At 40.5% G+C, this 15795-nt stretch overlaps 1 protein-coding gene across 1 annotated transcript in view; it reads right to left on the bottom strand.

Annotated features, from left to right (window-relative positions):
* MYH11 (myosin heavy chain 11) overlaps positions 1 to 15795 on the bottom strand; it is a 101302-nt gene that overhangs the window by 14987 nt on the left and 70520 nt on the right. The window contains exons 12-32 of the mRNA XM_084640777.1: positions 15565 to 15717; positions 14764 to 14937; positions 14389 to 14562; positions 13698 to 13812; positions 12526 to 12719; positions 11216 to 11337; positions 11022 to 11091; positions 10695 to 10855; positions 9673 to 9781; positions 8889 to 9020; positions 7901 to 8107; positions 7143 to 7280; positions 6033 to 6156; positions 5109 to 5280; positions 3960 to 4172; positions 3438 to 3582; positions 3137 to 3343; positions 2290 to 2394; positions 2052 to 2204; positions 1340 to 1588; positions 842 to 1054 (exon numbers count right to left, since the gene is read on the bottom strand). Coding sequence (XP_084496903.1) covers positions 842 to 1054; positions 1340 to 1588; positions 2052 to 2204; positions 2290 to 2394; positions 3137 to 3343; positions 3438 to 3582; positions 3960 to 4172; positions 5109 to 5280; positions 6033 to 6156; positions 7143 to 7280; positions 7901 to 8107; positions 8889 to 9020; positions 9673 to 9781; positions 10695 to 10855; positions 11022 to 11091; positions 11216 to 11337; positions 12526 to 12719; positions 13698 to 13812; positions 14389 to 14562; positions 14764 to 14937; positions 15565 to 15717 — 3330 coding nt within the window. The remainder of the gene's footprint in view (positions 1 to 841; positions 1055 to 1339; positions 1589 to 2051; positions 2205 to 2289; positions 2395 to 3136; positions 3344 to 3437; positions 3583 to 3959; positions 4173 to 5108; positions 5281 to 6032; positions 6157 to 7142; positions 7281 to 7900; positions 8108 to 8888; positions 9021 to 9672; positions 9782 to 10694; positions 10856 to 11021; positions 11092 to 11215; positions 11338 to 12525; positions 12720 to 13697; positions 13813 to 14388; positions 14563 to 14763; positions 14938 to 15564; positions 15718 to 15795) is intronic.

The raw sequence follows: 15795 nt of genomic DNA, 5'->3' as shown, positions 1-15795 counted from the left end.
TGTAATGTGATCATTCTATAGTATGGAAAAAATTGGAATATACGAATTGTGGAGAGAGGATGGATTAAGTTTCAAGAGCACACACAAAAAAGTGGCAAACTAGCATTTTTTGTACCCTTATAAATCTATTTTAAAAGGCAAAATTCAGCTTATTCATAGACTGAGACCCTGGATACCAAATGTTATCCTAGGATTCATTTTTAGTCTAAACACCAACAACTGTGAAAATAAACCCTTAGTGGTAGTGATGTGATCATGCTGCTAGAATAAGAGATAGGAAGAAATATCCCCTTTCAAATCAAGTTAACAGGGTTCCTTTTAATTTTTATTTCCTTCTGAAGCTCTTAGCTCAAAGACACAGACACCTGTTAGAGCCATCACACTGCTTTGGATCCTGTCACAACTGAACTCTGCCAAGTCAGCTGTGGACATATCTTTTATTCACAGTGGTAGCTGTCGGCAAAATCAAATCCAATTAATCAATTCAGATTTGTGAACTGCACAACTTGGAAGCTGCTTACGGGGTTAGCAAATACTTCTCAATCTCTGCTTTAATTTTGTCTTCTCTCAGAAATGAGGCAAATAGTCCTCTTCAAGATCAATAACTTGCTGTTGATCAAGACTAAAGAAGGCTTGTAAGCATAATTCATTGCTGAGTCTCTGATAGGACTGGATGCAGATGGAATTGCTCACGAAATTCTGCATAAAACTTCTGACACTGTTGAATGGATTTTACACTGTGAAGAACTTTCCACACTGAAAATGTAGATCTTTGTGTTAACTATTAATTTAAGTGATTATCCCTGAAATAGTTATATGGGATATATATTGTGAGACTTACATTCTTGCCTACATCATCCTTGGAGCTAACTAGATCTTCCATTTCCACTTTCAACAATTTGTTGATTCTCTCCAGTTCTTCTTTGGCTTCCAAAGCTTCCTCAAGAGCCCGGGCCAAGGACAAAGCTTTTGTTTCTTTTTCTCTAGCTTCAGCTTCTGCTCTGTCCCTTTCGTCTGCATATTTGGAAGAGATGTTTTTCTCTTCAGCAAGCATCTATAAATCAATAATATAAAAATGTTCAGTTTGAGCACAGTAATCCTATTAATACAGAAAGCCATTAAGTGTAGGGTTTTCTATTGCATTAGTCTTGTCGATTACTAATGACTACAGAGAAAGGCCCCTGTATATGCAGATACAAAATTAATCATGGCGTAAATAATGCAACTTTAATCTTTTTCTATAACTATGTTAATTCCCACTCAACAACTTACTCTCTGCACCCATGACTCCCAGCAGAGTTAGGTTATAACATGAAGGGAGTTGACCATAAGCTCATACCTGATCAAACTTCTTCTGCTTTTTCTCCAGGTTGGAGACCAGCTGGCGTTGGTTGTCCAAGTCCACTATCAGATCATCCAGCTCCTGCTGGAGTCTGTTCTTGGTTTTTTCCAGTTTGTCATAAGAAGCAGCTTTTTCCTCAAACTGCTGCGTGAGCCCTTCAATTTCCTTCTGGAGCTTCTTTTTGCCTTCCTCCATACTCTCTATTGTGCTGGTATATTCCTGGAGCTTCTTCTTTGAGTCAGAAAGCTGAAATTTGAATTCAAGGAATGAAATAAGTCTGTATAGCAGAGCCACTCTAAGTTTGCACAGCAGTGGGCTGCACCTGACATAGTCCAAGGAACCCACAGGCGTGCACCTAACGCACTCAATATGAGGCTGATGGCAGTCACTCATCTTTAACATCATGAGGCAGCCTACAGAGGCTATAGGCCCATTGCTCCAGACTCCATCATGAGGCGAGTGATCTTGCACCAAGGTATCGCCAGTCGTCCTGTGGTCACACTCTCCTCTGCATTAAAGAGGGTGGCTACTGGCTGCCCTGTAGAATTCCACAGGCTACAGTTGGCCTACAGGTCCTATACTTGGTGCTTCTGGCCTAGTAACAATAGTTCACTGGCTAAGATGTATAGGGATAACTAGAGATCTGTAATCTATGGATCTATTGTAAAGACTGAGCACCAGAGCTAATGTTCTAACTGTGCCACTGTACCTGTACTGTCAGTGTCGAAATATGTCGCTCTAGGTTTTGTTTTGCTTCTGCTTCTTCCTCCAACTGCTCTTGCAGGCTGTTATTTTCCTCCTCCAGTTGGCGAAGCTTGGTAGCTACATTCAGTTTCTGCCGAGTTTCCTCCTGAAGCAGCTCCTACAGAGATCATCATAATAGAACATGGTCATTTTTTGTTCTTTTTCAATATGTTTTATACAGGTTATCCCAGTGGGAAGCCTACCTGTGTATCCTGTAGCTGAGCTCCCAAGCTTGCAACATCCTTAGTGAGTTTGATTGTCTTGGTTTCTGCTTCACTGAGCAAACTGGTAACATTTTCCACTTCAACCTAAAGAAAAATCACATTGAATGTTTTCAGTCATTTTGTATAGCTTCAATCTCATCTACCCCAGCTATGTTTGAGATGGGTCCAGACTGGACTCCTGAATCACAGTTTGAATTTGAATGCCAGGACCAGAAACTGCTCCTGTGCTTCCTGGTCACTTCCAGAATCCAAGAAGAGGCCTGTTTTCCAGTTCAGATGTAATTCAAGACAGCAAAAATCATGTCAGAATGGTGGATGTTGCCAAAGTTTTGCTAAGAGAATTTGTGAGATTTCAGGGCTGTGGAACCAATCCACAGCAGGTAGGCTTATGTTTGGGGTGGAGGTTTCTTGGAATTCTGTCACCTGCAACTTTATTGAACCTCCATTTGTCCAGCACTGCTGTAGAACAGCTCCATGCAAAGGGTGTCTTGCTTTTGTGCCCCACTCCTTCTGTCACGCTCCCTAGTTGAGTGGAGAGGTCTATACCCAATGGAATGCAACTTGTTATGAAGAAATTGATTTGGAAAAGTTGGTTTTCAAATGCAAATACAAAATAAAACCGTATTCTATTTTTACCACATAACCTGCTAAGAAGCCTTTTTTTGCTGCATTTGTGAGTTAACAGTTGTTGGGAATGGGCATTTAGTTAGAAATGAGTAATGGTTTGTACCAGCACCACCATTGTGTGGGACCCAGAATAAGTCAGTCACTCCATATCCAGTTGTCCCACTGAGCCTCTCAGGTCACTGAAGAAGGTATTTCTTACCTGCAACTTATGGACTTTTTCATTGAGTTCCACCCGGACGCGCTCGCCATCGGTGTATTTGGATTGTAGCTCCTGAAGTTGCACTTCCAGCTTCTTTTTTTTGTACTCCACCTCTTGTTTGGCCTGATTTAGTGACCTGATTTCAGTACTCAGGTCAGCATTTTCTTTCTCTAGTGTCTGCTTGGTCTTGTCCAAGTTTACTTTGGCCTGAATGCATAGGGCAAAGAAAAATACGCTGTGTAAAAGAAATCCACAATGTCTAATAGATAAACCCATTTTCAGGGTCGTGGTTTCAGTTTACCCGTTTAAATTGCTCCAGCTGTTCTGTTAGCTCTTCCACAGCCTGACTATGCTTTTGCCTCATCTCCTGGACCTGGGCTTCATGAGTCCGAGTTTCCTCGTCCAGAGCTCTCTTCAGCACTGTGACTTCCTGTTCCCTCTTTGCTCTGGAAAGCAATACACACACGAATGGAACAGCTGGGAGACAATCTAATCACACAGGATACTGTGTTATTGTACAGCTGAGTGATAATAAATAATGGCGGCAGCAGCAGCACGTTTATAGTAGCACTTTAGAATTATTAGTTAATTAAGTGACTTGTCCAATCCTACGTAGGGCAACACTGTCAGAGCCTGAATAAGAATCCAAGAGTTCCTCGCACTGGGGTTTGTGCATGTTGTTCCCTCCAGATGTGCAGATCTTTACATATCACTAGATATGTGTTATGCAATATTTTACTGAAATAGTGCTTTCTGATTTTATGTCTTTTTACAGTGATTTTTGGCTACATTTGTTTTTCTACCATATGCTAGGTCTTTATACCTGAGTTCTTGCTGTGTAGCTGTGCTATCCAATGTATCTTCAAGTTCTGTTTTCAGGGCCTCCAGCTCTTCACCCAGGTCTCTCTTTTGTTTTTCTGCTTTGTTTCTTGCTGCTCTCTCAGAATCCAAGTCTTCCTGGAGATCAGAGATGTGACCTTCCAGCTCACGGATTTTTTTGAGGGCATTATTCTTCTGAGCAATTTCATCTTCAAGCCTGGACAAAAAAAAGTATGATGTAAATATAAAAAAAATTTCAAGTGTGTTGAGCTGTTGGGAGCTGGTGGTATGATTTCAATCCAAATAACCTAAATGAATCCATTGTTTTTTAATTTTAATTTTACTAGGAAATGTAATTAATCTACACCAGATAATAGATAAGATAACACAACATCTTATGTTAGTATAGCTTAAACTGTGTATTTAAGGGTAAGGTTTTCTGAGTGACCTAACTCTTAGTCTTTTAGAAAGCCATAGGAGCTTTTACTATTGACCTCGGTATGAACAGAATTAGGCCAACTCCAAGAGTTTTTGAAAATCCCATCCTAAATATATGTTTGAATGTATGTGCTAGGTTCAGCTTTTAACTCATTGTGCAGACAGTCCTAACCAGCATGGAGAGAGAATGACAGAAGTAGATGCGGTGTCCTCATCTCTTGGATGACATAGACAATTGGGAGGATCACTGGTATCTGCAGAGTAAGACTTTCTCAGCTGTTTGACATGTAAGAAACTGGGCCCCCAATGCAGGAAAGAAATATGGAAAGAAGGGGAGGGGAGGCTTGGGAAAATGATTGTTGCACCTGTCTGGAGAGACAGTATCCCAGAGGATATTGAGGTGTGGAAGGATCTTACTGCTCAGTGGGGGCTTGGTGGCCAGTGACATTTCAAGCCCTGATTTCTCATGGCCTGAGGATCCTGCTTCTATTTAAGTCTATCGGAAACCCTCCCCTCCCTCCCCCATTTATTTGAATGATTCATGGTCGGGGCAGACCTGTAGTAATTTGCCGTGTATTTTGTCTATAGCCTGCACTTCAAAGTGCAGAGATCAGATTCAGAGCTGAACTTTCCCAAAGTGTGAGCGGGGATTGGTGTGTGCAGGTCCAGATCTGCACTTTCAGCTAAGGCCCTTCTGTCTGTAGGAGCTGGATACCTAGCAAGAGCGGCCTGCAGCTCTTCCTCCTTTTTGGCCAGCTGCATCTTTAGTTCGGCAATCTGCGCTTGTAGGTCTGCAATCTGCTCATGCAGATCACTAGCTTCTCCCTCCAGCTTCCTCTTTGTTTTCTCCAGTTCTTGTCTGCTCTTCTCTTCTTTCTTCAGTCGCACTGGAAAAATAAGGATTCTTGTCAGGGTAGTGAGTCAGCCCAAGGAATTCTCAAAGTGATCCTGAACATAGGAACGTATACATGGAAAACCAGTGAGGTCACTGTATTTCTCCACTTGCTTATACACGGAATTACAAGTCAATTTTCTTTTGTGGTGAAGGGCTAGTGACTTGCAACTAGCACACAAACTTTACTTTCTGTCCATCCATAAATTATGAGCTCATTGCTCCCCAGTATTCTGAAGCACTACTTTTTGCCATATTTTCTTTGTGCTGACTTCGTAACAAAATAGGGACCTCTGTTTTGCTTATGCATTGTTCCCATCCCATAGCTTTTGTAGATTGGGTTCATTCTCCAAGAAACACAAATGAAATTGTTCATTTCTTTTACCTTTGTCTGACTTGGATTTAAAAAAAATGATTTGTAATAAATGAAAGCCTGGGTTTCTCATAAATATTGTAATACGTAGTTCTAACTGGCCCCAGAATATTGAATCTGGCAAATACCATTTGAAATTAAAAGTGAAAAACAAACTAACAAAACAATTAAAATTACATTTGGGCCTACTTGGAAAGAGCTCACCAGGACGGTCATTAAAAATAATTTTTACTTGGTAATTACTACAGAATTTCTTGTTCCGGAATTTCAGAAAACCTAGATGGTAAATGTATTATCTCTATTTTTTAAAGGAGTCTTTTAAAAATACAAGTCAAATAAGCAATTGATATAAAACCACATTTGGTTTACAATACCTTCCAGTTCTGAAATCATTGATTCATGTTTGTTTTTCAGCTTTGTAAGGTTTTTGGCTTTTTCTTCTTCTTCTGCAAGATTTGTTGTTAAATCACTTATTCTCTCTTCAAGGAGTTTTCTTTCCTTAAGAAAAAGAAGTTTCCATTTACAGATAGAACATATATTATTCATACTTATGAAATGCCAATGTACACACTAAAAAATAAATCAGGTCTTTTTAAATGCCACATTTCCTGACAGTGTCATGTAGCACTTTGATTATAGAGGCAATGGAAAGTGGTGGATGCTTTTTATGAGATGAACTAGACGATTAGATTCTTTATAACCACTCTGTGCTAGTAAGCACTTGGGTGCCGATTTAGGAAAGTATTTTAACACATGTGTACTTCAAGTGCATTTCTGAATCATGGCCTTAGGGTTTATGGGTGAAATACCTCCCGTCCAGAGGACCAGCACAAGGCCTATGCATAATTAAAGCCCTCAAAATAGGAGGTAAGTGGTGCATGAAGTGTTGGCCCTCTGCATGAGGTGACCCTATATACTTAGCTTGATGCATAAGAAGTTATACCAATTATCCCAGATTGGGAGGAACACGCAGATATCCTTTAGCAAAGTTTATTGCTCAACTGTCTTATCTCTTAGTATTCAGTTATTTTAGAAAGTAAGTGGTATAGACGTTAATGGAGGTAGCATCAAGACATAGCAGTAATATAGTTAAACAACAGTTAGATGATTATGTACAATTTTACAAGTTAAAAGGAATTAGTAAGTTTTGTGCATAGGGGGAGCTGTCTGTTCTTTCTAGGAGCTAAAGGGGAATGTTTCCACTGATCTTGCTTAACTGCTATGGGGTTTTTTGCTTGGAAATATTTTTTGCCATTAGAGGACTCAAAAAGCCAACAACATTTAGATTTTTAATAAGATTTAAAATGGTCTAGGATAAACATGGCAACGTTGTCACCAGCCCATTCCAGACACGAAGGGCTTACGGCCTGCTAGCTACGTGACTATGAAGTGTTAAGTTATTGTTACCATTGTAGCTGAAGAGGAGATCTTTTCATCTTACATTGATTTTGCACTAAGTAGAAAACTGGGCCCATGACACTGACCTTGGTCAGCTTGTTGTTCTGATCATCCATTACGAGAATTTCGTCTTCCATTTTCTTTATCTTGGCCTCTGCTGTTACTTTCTCAAGTTGTAGTTTTTGCCTTGCAGCTTCTTCTTCTTCCAGCTGGTCCTCAAGGTCCTTTTTGTTGGGGAAAAAAGCCCCCAAAAACATGAACTCTAGAAATGAATGTACTACAGGGCCTATTTCAGGCCTGCCCAAACAGATATGGATATATTAAAAACTTTTCTAGTTTTAAGAAATGGGTGAACCATAAGGAGGAAGGAAAGATTTAGTAATCTAGCTATTTAGAAAAGATACTCTTTTAAATATTTTAAATAGGGATAGGGGAAGAATGTGCCTGTATACTATAAAGAATTACATGGAGGGGAAAACAGCAGAAAAGCATTCCTACTACTGTGTAGCACAGGGGTTCTCCAACTGGGGGTTGTGACCCCTCAGGGGGCCGTGAAGTTATTACATGGGGGGTCACAAGCTGTCGGCCTCCCCCCAAAACCCCTCTCCGCCTTCAGCATTTACAATAGTGTTAAATGTAAAAAAGGTTTTTTAATTTATAAGGGGGGGCTGCACTAAGAGGCTTGCTGTGTGAAGGGGGTCACCAGTACAAATGTGTGAGAACCACTCGTGCAGCGGATACATATTCCATAAAGCACTATATAGCAGCCACTTTCACAGGATCAGTAGTTGCCAATTTTTTTCAGCGAGGTGCAAGTGCATGACCTGTACATAGGTTACAGTACCAGCATTTGTTGTTGCAACTTTTTCTTCTCTGTTTGCAATTGATGACTGCGGTCCTCCTCCTCTTCAATCCTGGCCTCCATTTCATGCAGGATCTCCTCCAGCTCTTGCTTTTTAGCAGCTAGGCGGACTCTCATCTCTTCAGCTTCAGCATATAGCTCGGTCTCGGCCTGAAGCTGTTCCTGAAGGAGATTCTTTTCTTCACATAGCTATGCAGATAAATGGATATGCATTTCAAACTTAGCTCACAAGTTACCCAGTGCTGCTTTCTTTAAGAAATATATGGACAAATGGGAGAGACTGTCCAGAGGAGAACAACCAGAGTAATAAAAAGTTTAGAAAACCTGACCTATGATGAAAGGTTAAAAAAAGTTTGTTTGTTCACTCTTGAGAAAAGAAGACAAGTGGCGACGTGTTAAGTCAAACATGTTACGGGCTGTTATAAAGAGGACGATGACCTATTTATTGTTCTCCATGTCCACCAAAGATAGGACAAGAAGTAATCAGTTTAATTTGCAGCAAGAGATATTTAGATTAGATATTAGGAAAAGCGTTCTAATTATAAGGGTAGTTAAACTCTGGAATAGGTTTCCAAGGTAAATTGTGAAATCCTCATCATTGGAGCTTTTTAAGAACAGTTTAGAAAAATGCTTATCAGGGATGGTCTAGGTTTACTTGGTCCTGTCTCAGTGCAGGAGGCTGGACTAGATGATCTTGTAAGCTCCCCTCCAACCCTACATTTCTATGATTCCATGGTTCTCCTAGATTGCCAGTAAATAGAGATTATTACACTGACAGGAGATCTAGGGGTCCAGGCTCTTGAAGTCTGGCAGTGGACTGCAGAGTGCTTTGGTTCAGGTCCATTGACATTAAGAGGATCAGAAGCATAAGGAGAACAGACCCTTTTGATGTATTTTGTAACATTTAATAAGCTTCTAAAAATAAAATAATTGATAAAGTTTCCAGTAGTGGTCCACAACTGTATGTCACCTGATTATGTTTCAGCTCCAGTTCCTTCAATTCACTCTCTGCTTTTTGTTGCCTTTCCTTTGTTCTCTGTAGCTCCTCATCTTTGGCCTGCATTTCTTCCTCTTGGCGGGTGACTTGTAACAGTGGTTTCACCTGAAAAAACAAGTGTGAATGTTCCTTTTCAGCATTTATTTTAGTGAATGCAATATTTATCAAGGATGCCAGACTGACAGCCCTACAGACGAACTTTTCTATTATGAAGGTAGTGGACAAATACAACACAGTCAATTGCACTGCAAGCTTCCTCACACCATTGAGCTTCAGCAACGCTCATGGAAGGCCACTTCTCTGTTAAAAAGGCTATTTCATTCTTTGGGTCATGTCAGTCCTTTGACTCTCCGGTGAGACTTATGAAGCGGGACAATTAGAACAAGATTTGTTGGGGAGTTGTGATGCAGGGCACCTCTTCACTAACTCATTTCAACTTCTGATATGAAATTAAAGATCTAAACATGCTAATTCTTCTTGTGTGGATCCTTTTCAGGGGCTTATTTTGATCATCTGAATAAAGACCGAATGACCCATACTTTTAATAACATTCCAGAAATATGCTCAAAACTTTTCTGACAATGAGCCTAATCTTAAACCCTCTGAAATCAATGTGACTCTTTTACTGATTACAATGGACTTCGGAGCAGGCCCTATAAATCAGTAAAAGTCCTTCCTCCTAACATGACTTGGAATCCTAGACAATCTCTCTCATTTGGAAGGCTGAAGAGAAATTCACTGAATGACAATCACTTACTTTAGTGAACAGTCTCCACCATTGCCAGTTCCTTAGCTTCAGGTAAGCAGAACAGTTTCTCTGAATGACCTTCATTGCTGTTAACTGCTGCTGTCTCTTGGCAAAGGCCCTGTAATTAAATACAAAGCAACTTCCTTCAAATAATTTGAAAATAGTGAGCACAAGTTGTCTGCACAACACATTTCAAAAAAAGCAACACTGGTGAACGAATCTGTGTGAAAGTTTGGGATGTCTGGTGCAAGCTCTCACTTTAAAAGTGTCTCATTATTTGTGGTACCCGTAGGAAAGGTGGTAATTTTGTCTGTCTTTTCAATATTTTATTCTGCTGTTTTTTACAATGGCTTAATTGTAGAGATGGGATCAAACCACAAAATCCAGATCTGAGTATGGACGTCTCCAGAATCCTGGGTATGCAGGCAGTCAGATCTAGGCTTTTTATTCAGGTCCTCACTCTTTAATCATATCATATTTAAAACTGTTTGCTCAGAAGTCTGAGGGCTTTGATGGCAGGGCCCAAGGGAAGAACCTTTACTGTTAATATTTAAAAAATGGACTTTTACTTCTTAGAGTGCTTAGTTGGGTTCAAATTAATTGGACGTATGGTCAGGTGACTCAAGTGCCCAGTGCTTCAGGTTCAAGCTCTGTATCAATGGGGTTTAACACTTTGCAAATGGCATCAGCTTTATTATTTGTATTGTGGTAGAATCTAGCATTCCTAGTCATGGACCAGAACGCTGTTGTGTCAAGGGTGATACAAAGACAGAACAAAAAAGATAGTACTTACAGTTTACAGTCTAAGTAGTTGAAGTACATCTATTCTATGTAATTGATCTTAGGGGGAAGGAGTATGCCGTCTTATGTAATGTACTGCATCTGATACCTTTGCATTACAGTGGCACCCAAAATGTCACAATAACCATAAACCTCATTTTAAAAAAAAGCCTCAATTTGCAATGCAGATAACTACACACCATGATATACATTGTCATAGACTTATTGTGTTTCTGACAGTGCAGTCTTACTTTCTTGCCAGGTAGCCTCGACTCTGAGCTTGGAAAGCAATAATGATATCTGTGATTTTCAAGTCTCTTTCCTCTTCCAGATGAGCCAGAACACCAGTTCTGAAGAAGATTTTACTTTGTCCAATCCTGTACAAGTTGGGATCAAGTTCTAATGCTTTGATCTATTGGGAGGGAAACAAAGATATTTTGTTGACACTGTCATTACAGTACAGTCTTATGTACTTTTCATTGGAATGGTTTTTACACTGTTAGCAGAAAAATTAACCATTTCCATGTAAAATGTATGTTCCTGACTTCATTAATTTTGGTTGAAAACACTCTGCTCACCATCAATATACAAGCCTGTTTCCCATCCATAAATCCTTTAGGAATAGCATTTGCGGCAAGAATTTCATATCTGTAAACAGAAATGGCATAGAAAAGGAAAACTGATTATTTAGCACAGCCGTGATCTTAGTTTCAGCACAGATGAATGTGTATTACAACACTCCAAATCATATGGTACTATAGCAGTGTCCTACCGCTGGCGGAATTCCTGGAAGACAATTCTGTTAGGGAATCCTTGCCGACAGATACGAATCCCTTCCAAGACACCATTGCATCGTAACTGCTCCAGCACCAAATGGGCATCAAGTTTGCCAGCCTTTGGAATAAAGATATTTTCAGTTTTAGCATATAAAATAAATGAGGAAGGAAGATAGTCGTTTGGAAAGTGTATTACTGGCATAGCATTATAATGGAAGATATGACCTATGAGGAAAGGTTAAAAAAATTGGGCATGTTTAGTCTTGAGAAAAGAAGATTGAGGGGAGACCTGATACCAGTTTTCAGACATGCTAAGGGCTGTTCTAAAGAGGATGGGGATCGGTTGTTCTCTGCGTCCCTGAAGGTAGGACTAGAAGTAATCGGCTATATCTGTAGCAAAGGAGATTTAGGTAAAACTTTCTAACTACAAGAGTATTTAAGCTCTGGAATAGACTTCCAAGGGAGGTTGCAGAATCCCTATTATGGGAGGTTTTAAGAACAGGTTGGACAAACACCTGTCAGGGATGGTCTAGGTTTACTTGGTCCTGCCTCAGCATAGGGGACTGGGCTTGATGACCTCTCAAGGTCCCTTCCAGCCCTACATTTCTTTCTATACTTCTATATTACTGTCATCTACAACAGTGTTTTCCAGGCAGTAGGTCATGATCTAGCAGTGGGTCATGGGAAGCTGTACATGGATTGTGGGCCTGCTGTAGAGGCCTCAAGGGGGCAGGTTGGGAGACCAACACTGCCCCACACTCACCCCACAGTGGTGGCTCCTGTCCCGGGGGCCTGGGCCTGGGCCTGACTCCCTTGTCTCGGTGTTGTGACCTGTGTTGAAATCCAGTGCACCAGTTCACAGTGCCACTCACTCAAATTTGGCCTGGCTGCCCCCCTGTCATGATGGAGAGGTGGCCAGGCCAAATCTGAGTGGTTCTGTGACCCTGTGCACCAGGTTGCAATGCCACTCACACAAATGAGGTCTGGCTTTCCCTCTGTCATGACATTAGGGGCAGCTGGGCCAAACCTGAGTGCTGCTGTGATCCCATGTGCCAGGTAACACCACTCACTGCCATTTCCAACACCATGGACAGGAGCTGCCATTGTGGGGCGAGTATGGGGTAGCTTCCTCTCCAACCCATCCCCACTCCTGGAGCCTCCCCTCCGCATGAGGCTGGGATAGGATTTCCTTAGTAAAAAGTCTGGGAATTAGTGGAGTCTACAGTATACTGTTAGAGTTACTAGAACATGACAAGAATAATGGGCTCTGTGCCAAGGTTTTGAAACCTGAGCATTTGAAACGTACCCTTTTTTCATGATTTGGAATGATACAACGGACAAAGTTTGGATTTGTATTCCTTAGGGTGGTCATCAGCTTGGTCAGTTGCTCCTTATAGAGTTGCCCAACAGTACGGAACATGCCCTTCTTGGTTTTTGAAGCACTAGGGAGTGAACTTTCAGTCATCTTTGCCATCTGGTCCAGCCCCACTATGCGGTCCACTGAAACATAAAAACAAGTGTGAATGGAACCTCTCGGACAGACCATCTTCAAAGTTCATTGCTTCTGGCATGATTGCACATATTAAAAGCTAGTATAATCTAACCGTATATTGTGGTACTATATAAAAGTTTAGTGGCAATAGTCATAGATATAGAGAAGATTAAATATCTGGTAAGGTCTACTACTTCTGTGTCAATGCTGAAAATACAACTTCTCAGGGACTGATGACTGAATACATTGCTGTTGAACGCATGGCTATTAATATAGAACACTTAGCCCTTATGTATGGGCTACATTTACATTTAGTCTACAAAAACATTAATGTCTCCTCACAACACCCCTATATAGAATTACCTAGCAAGTTAGAACTGGGAAAACTCCCCACCACACCTCCTGATTCCCACCCCAGTGTTGCACACACTGGACCACACTCTCTTCTGGGTCATTTCCCCTGATTATCTGAATGTTTGGGGTATCCTCCAAGTCCTTTGGAAAAATTAGGGTTCTACTGTTTATATTACACATATGTTTGTACAGCTCCTTGTGATTCTTTTAGATTAAAAGTGCTATGTAACAGAAGATCATACTCGCAGGGGCCAGTGAAATTACGTCTTCTTAGCAATGCCCATGGGACACTCATTTGAGAGGTGGGAGTGAGATATGGATTGTACATGATCACTCTTCAGAAGTAACAATAATATAAGCTGCTCAATGTTACAAGTTCAATAACAGCTACATGCTGAACCTTCATTTTCATGATCTTTTTGGATGGCATTTTTAAGTAAGTAATTGATTTGATGGAGCTTACACACTGTCTCTGAGGAGTATAGTTTGAAGATTTAATAAGTTTAGGGAAAAGGAGTTTAATGCCCTCGGTACCTAACACTGATAAGGGACAGAAAGCCATCAGAATAGTTCCTAAAGGATCATTGTCAGCTCTTTATACAACGTTACAAGCTTAGAGTTCAGATTCATACCATCTTTCCAAAGATCTGCCACAAATTTGTCTGAAGACTGATTCAGCAGAGAAGTCACATTGTCATTTAGTGGATCCATGTTCTTCGTTAGCCAGGCACTTGCACTGTAGTTAACCTTTAGAAAATATCACTCATGTAAAAATCTGTTGTCAGTCAGGAATTTTGCTAGCGAGGGCCCTGAACCTGACTGGGAACTTTGGGCACTACAACTCTCCAAATAATAATAATAATTAATAATTAATAATAATGTGAAATGCCCTGTGTAGATAGGATTTGCTCACATGGATTAAGGTTGGTACATGCCCAGCTCTTCAAGGTTAATGCACTCATATTTCAGGGCCCCAATCCTCCTGCCATATCCACATCAGTGGACCCCTACTATCTTTGTGAATTTATTTGGCGAATCCAAAGTAGTGGCATTTTGAGAAACACTCAGCTTTGGGCTAACTCTGCTCAGATTGAAATCAGTGGATTTCACCAGGGATGGACTTCAATGGGAGCAGAATTAGACCAGTTCTGAGCGCTTTCTATATGTTACAGAATGAAAGCACTTTTTCAGCAAACTAAGTCACTCTCAGTACTTTGATTCTATTTCTTGGCAATCTATCACATTTTGGCTGTATATTTCACTGTTTGGACATCAAAGAGGTACAAGTTTTATATAGTGAGAGAGCTTAGTCCTGTCCAGTACCCTTCCTGCATAGTGGATTATGGAGAACTCAGTTTTGTCCTTGAGTTGTTTAGGCTTCTGGAACTTGGCATGACTGCCTTGTTCTTGACATAGTTTCTCTACGAAGGATGTATCTGTAGCTTTGGGGAACCAGCACTCTTCATCCAGGAGAGCCAGGACGCCAGGCGGGTTGTTCTGCAACATGAGCAGTAGACACATCAGTCATATGCAATGAAAGAAAACCACCTTCAGTTTCCTCTAGGTTATTTATAATCATACTCTGAAACAATTGAGCCAAAAAGTCTAAGGTTACCCAAACTCCCTGTTGGACTGAGATATAAACATCCCATATCCAACCTACAGAATGTTGTCCCCCAGAAAGACATGTAATCTTACTGGTCTTTCAATCAGCTCAATGCAAGGTTGCAGATCAAGGCCAAAGTCAATGAAATTCCATTCAATGCCCTCACGCTGATACTCCTCCTGCTCCAGTATGAACATTGTGTGGTTGAAGAGCTGCTGAAGTTTCTCGTTTGTGTAATTGATACACAATTGTTCAAAAGAATTGACCTGAAAATGGGATGAAAGAACTGAATGATTACATTTAAAAATAAATGTACAAGAGAAATTTGAATAGTAAGATAACATTTTGTATCATCTAGTACTTTCATTAGCAATAATCGTTACATTATAAGGGAGTAGATTTTACTACCCTTACCTTGGCTTTACATGAAAATTTACATTAAACTTTTAGACATTAGGTTAACCAGTTATAGTTAAGTTTGTTTTTTCAACTCAATGTAATTCTCAGTAGTTTTATGTAGGTGCCGCTTTATCACTGAAGTAGTACGAGTTTATATTCCACTTACTGCATTCCTTAAATTTCTGAGTACCCAGGTGGACTCTTTACAAACTTCACAGAACAATATTCAGTGTATTCCCACCCCACACAGGTCTAGAGCGCTGCTTAAGGTCCCAGTGCTCCACTGAGGATGGAGCAGGTTGATCCCTGCATCCATACAGAGCCCAGTGGTGCTGCACAGTTGCAGAGGGTCTGCCCACCTGGTTCACAGTGCAGGATCAGGGTTTAAGACTTTTAAAAAAAGACAGATAATGAGACTAACTAAAACGAAAGAGTGAAATACACGAGTGGGAAGTTAAAATGTTCAGATCATCTTGTGCCAAAATAGCACATACCTCAAAAATCTCAAATCCAGCGATATCAAGGATCCCCAAGAAAGAAGCTCCTTGTCTTTTTGTTTTATCCAGAGCTTTGTTCACACGACTAAGAATCCAACGGAACAGACGTTCATATGTTGCTTTGGCTAAAGCCTCTACCGCAAAGTCTGCCTATTAAAGCAGGGCAGGGAAGAAGAAATGAAATGAAAGAACAAATCAAAATCAAACTTTATCTTCCATATAGAACAG

This window comes from Lepidochelys olivacea (assembly GCF_965140295.1).
Source record: "Lepidochelys olivacea isolate rLepOli2 genome assembly, chromosome: 10".
NCBI lineage: Eukaryota > Metazoa > Chordata > Testudines > Cheloniidae > Lepidochelys > Lepidochelys olivacea.
Note: the sequence above shows the minus strand (reverse complement) of the source record. Positions and strands in the feature narration are given on the sequence as shown.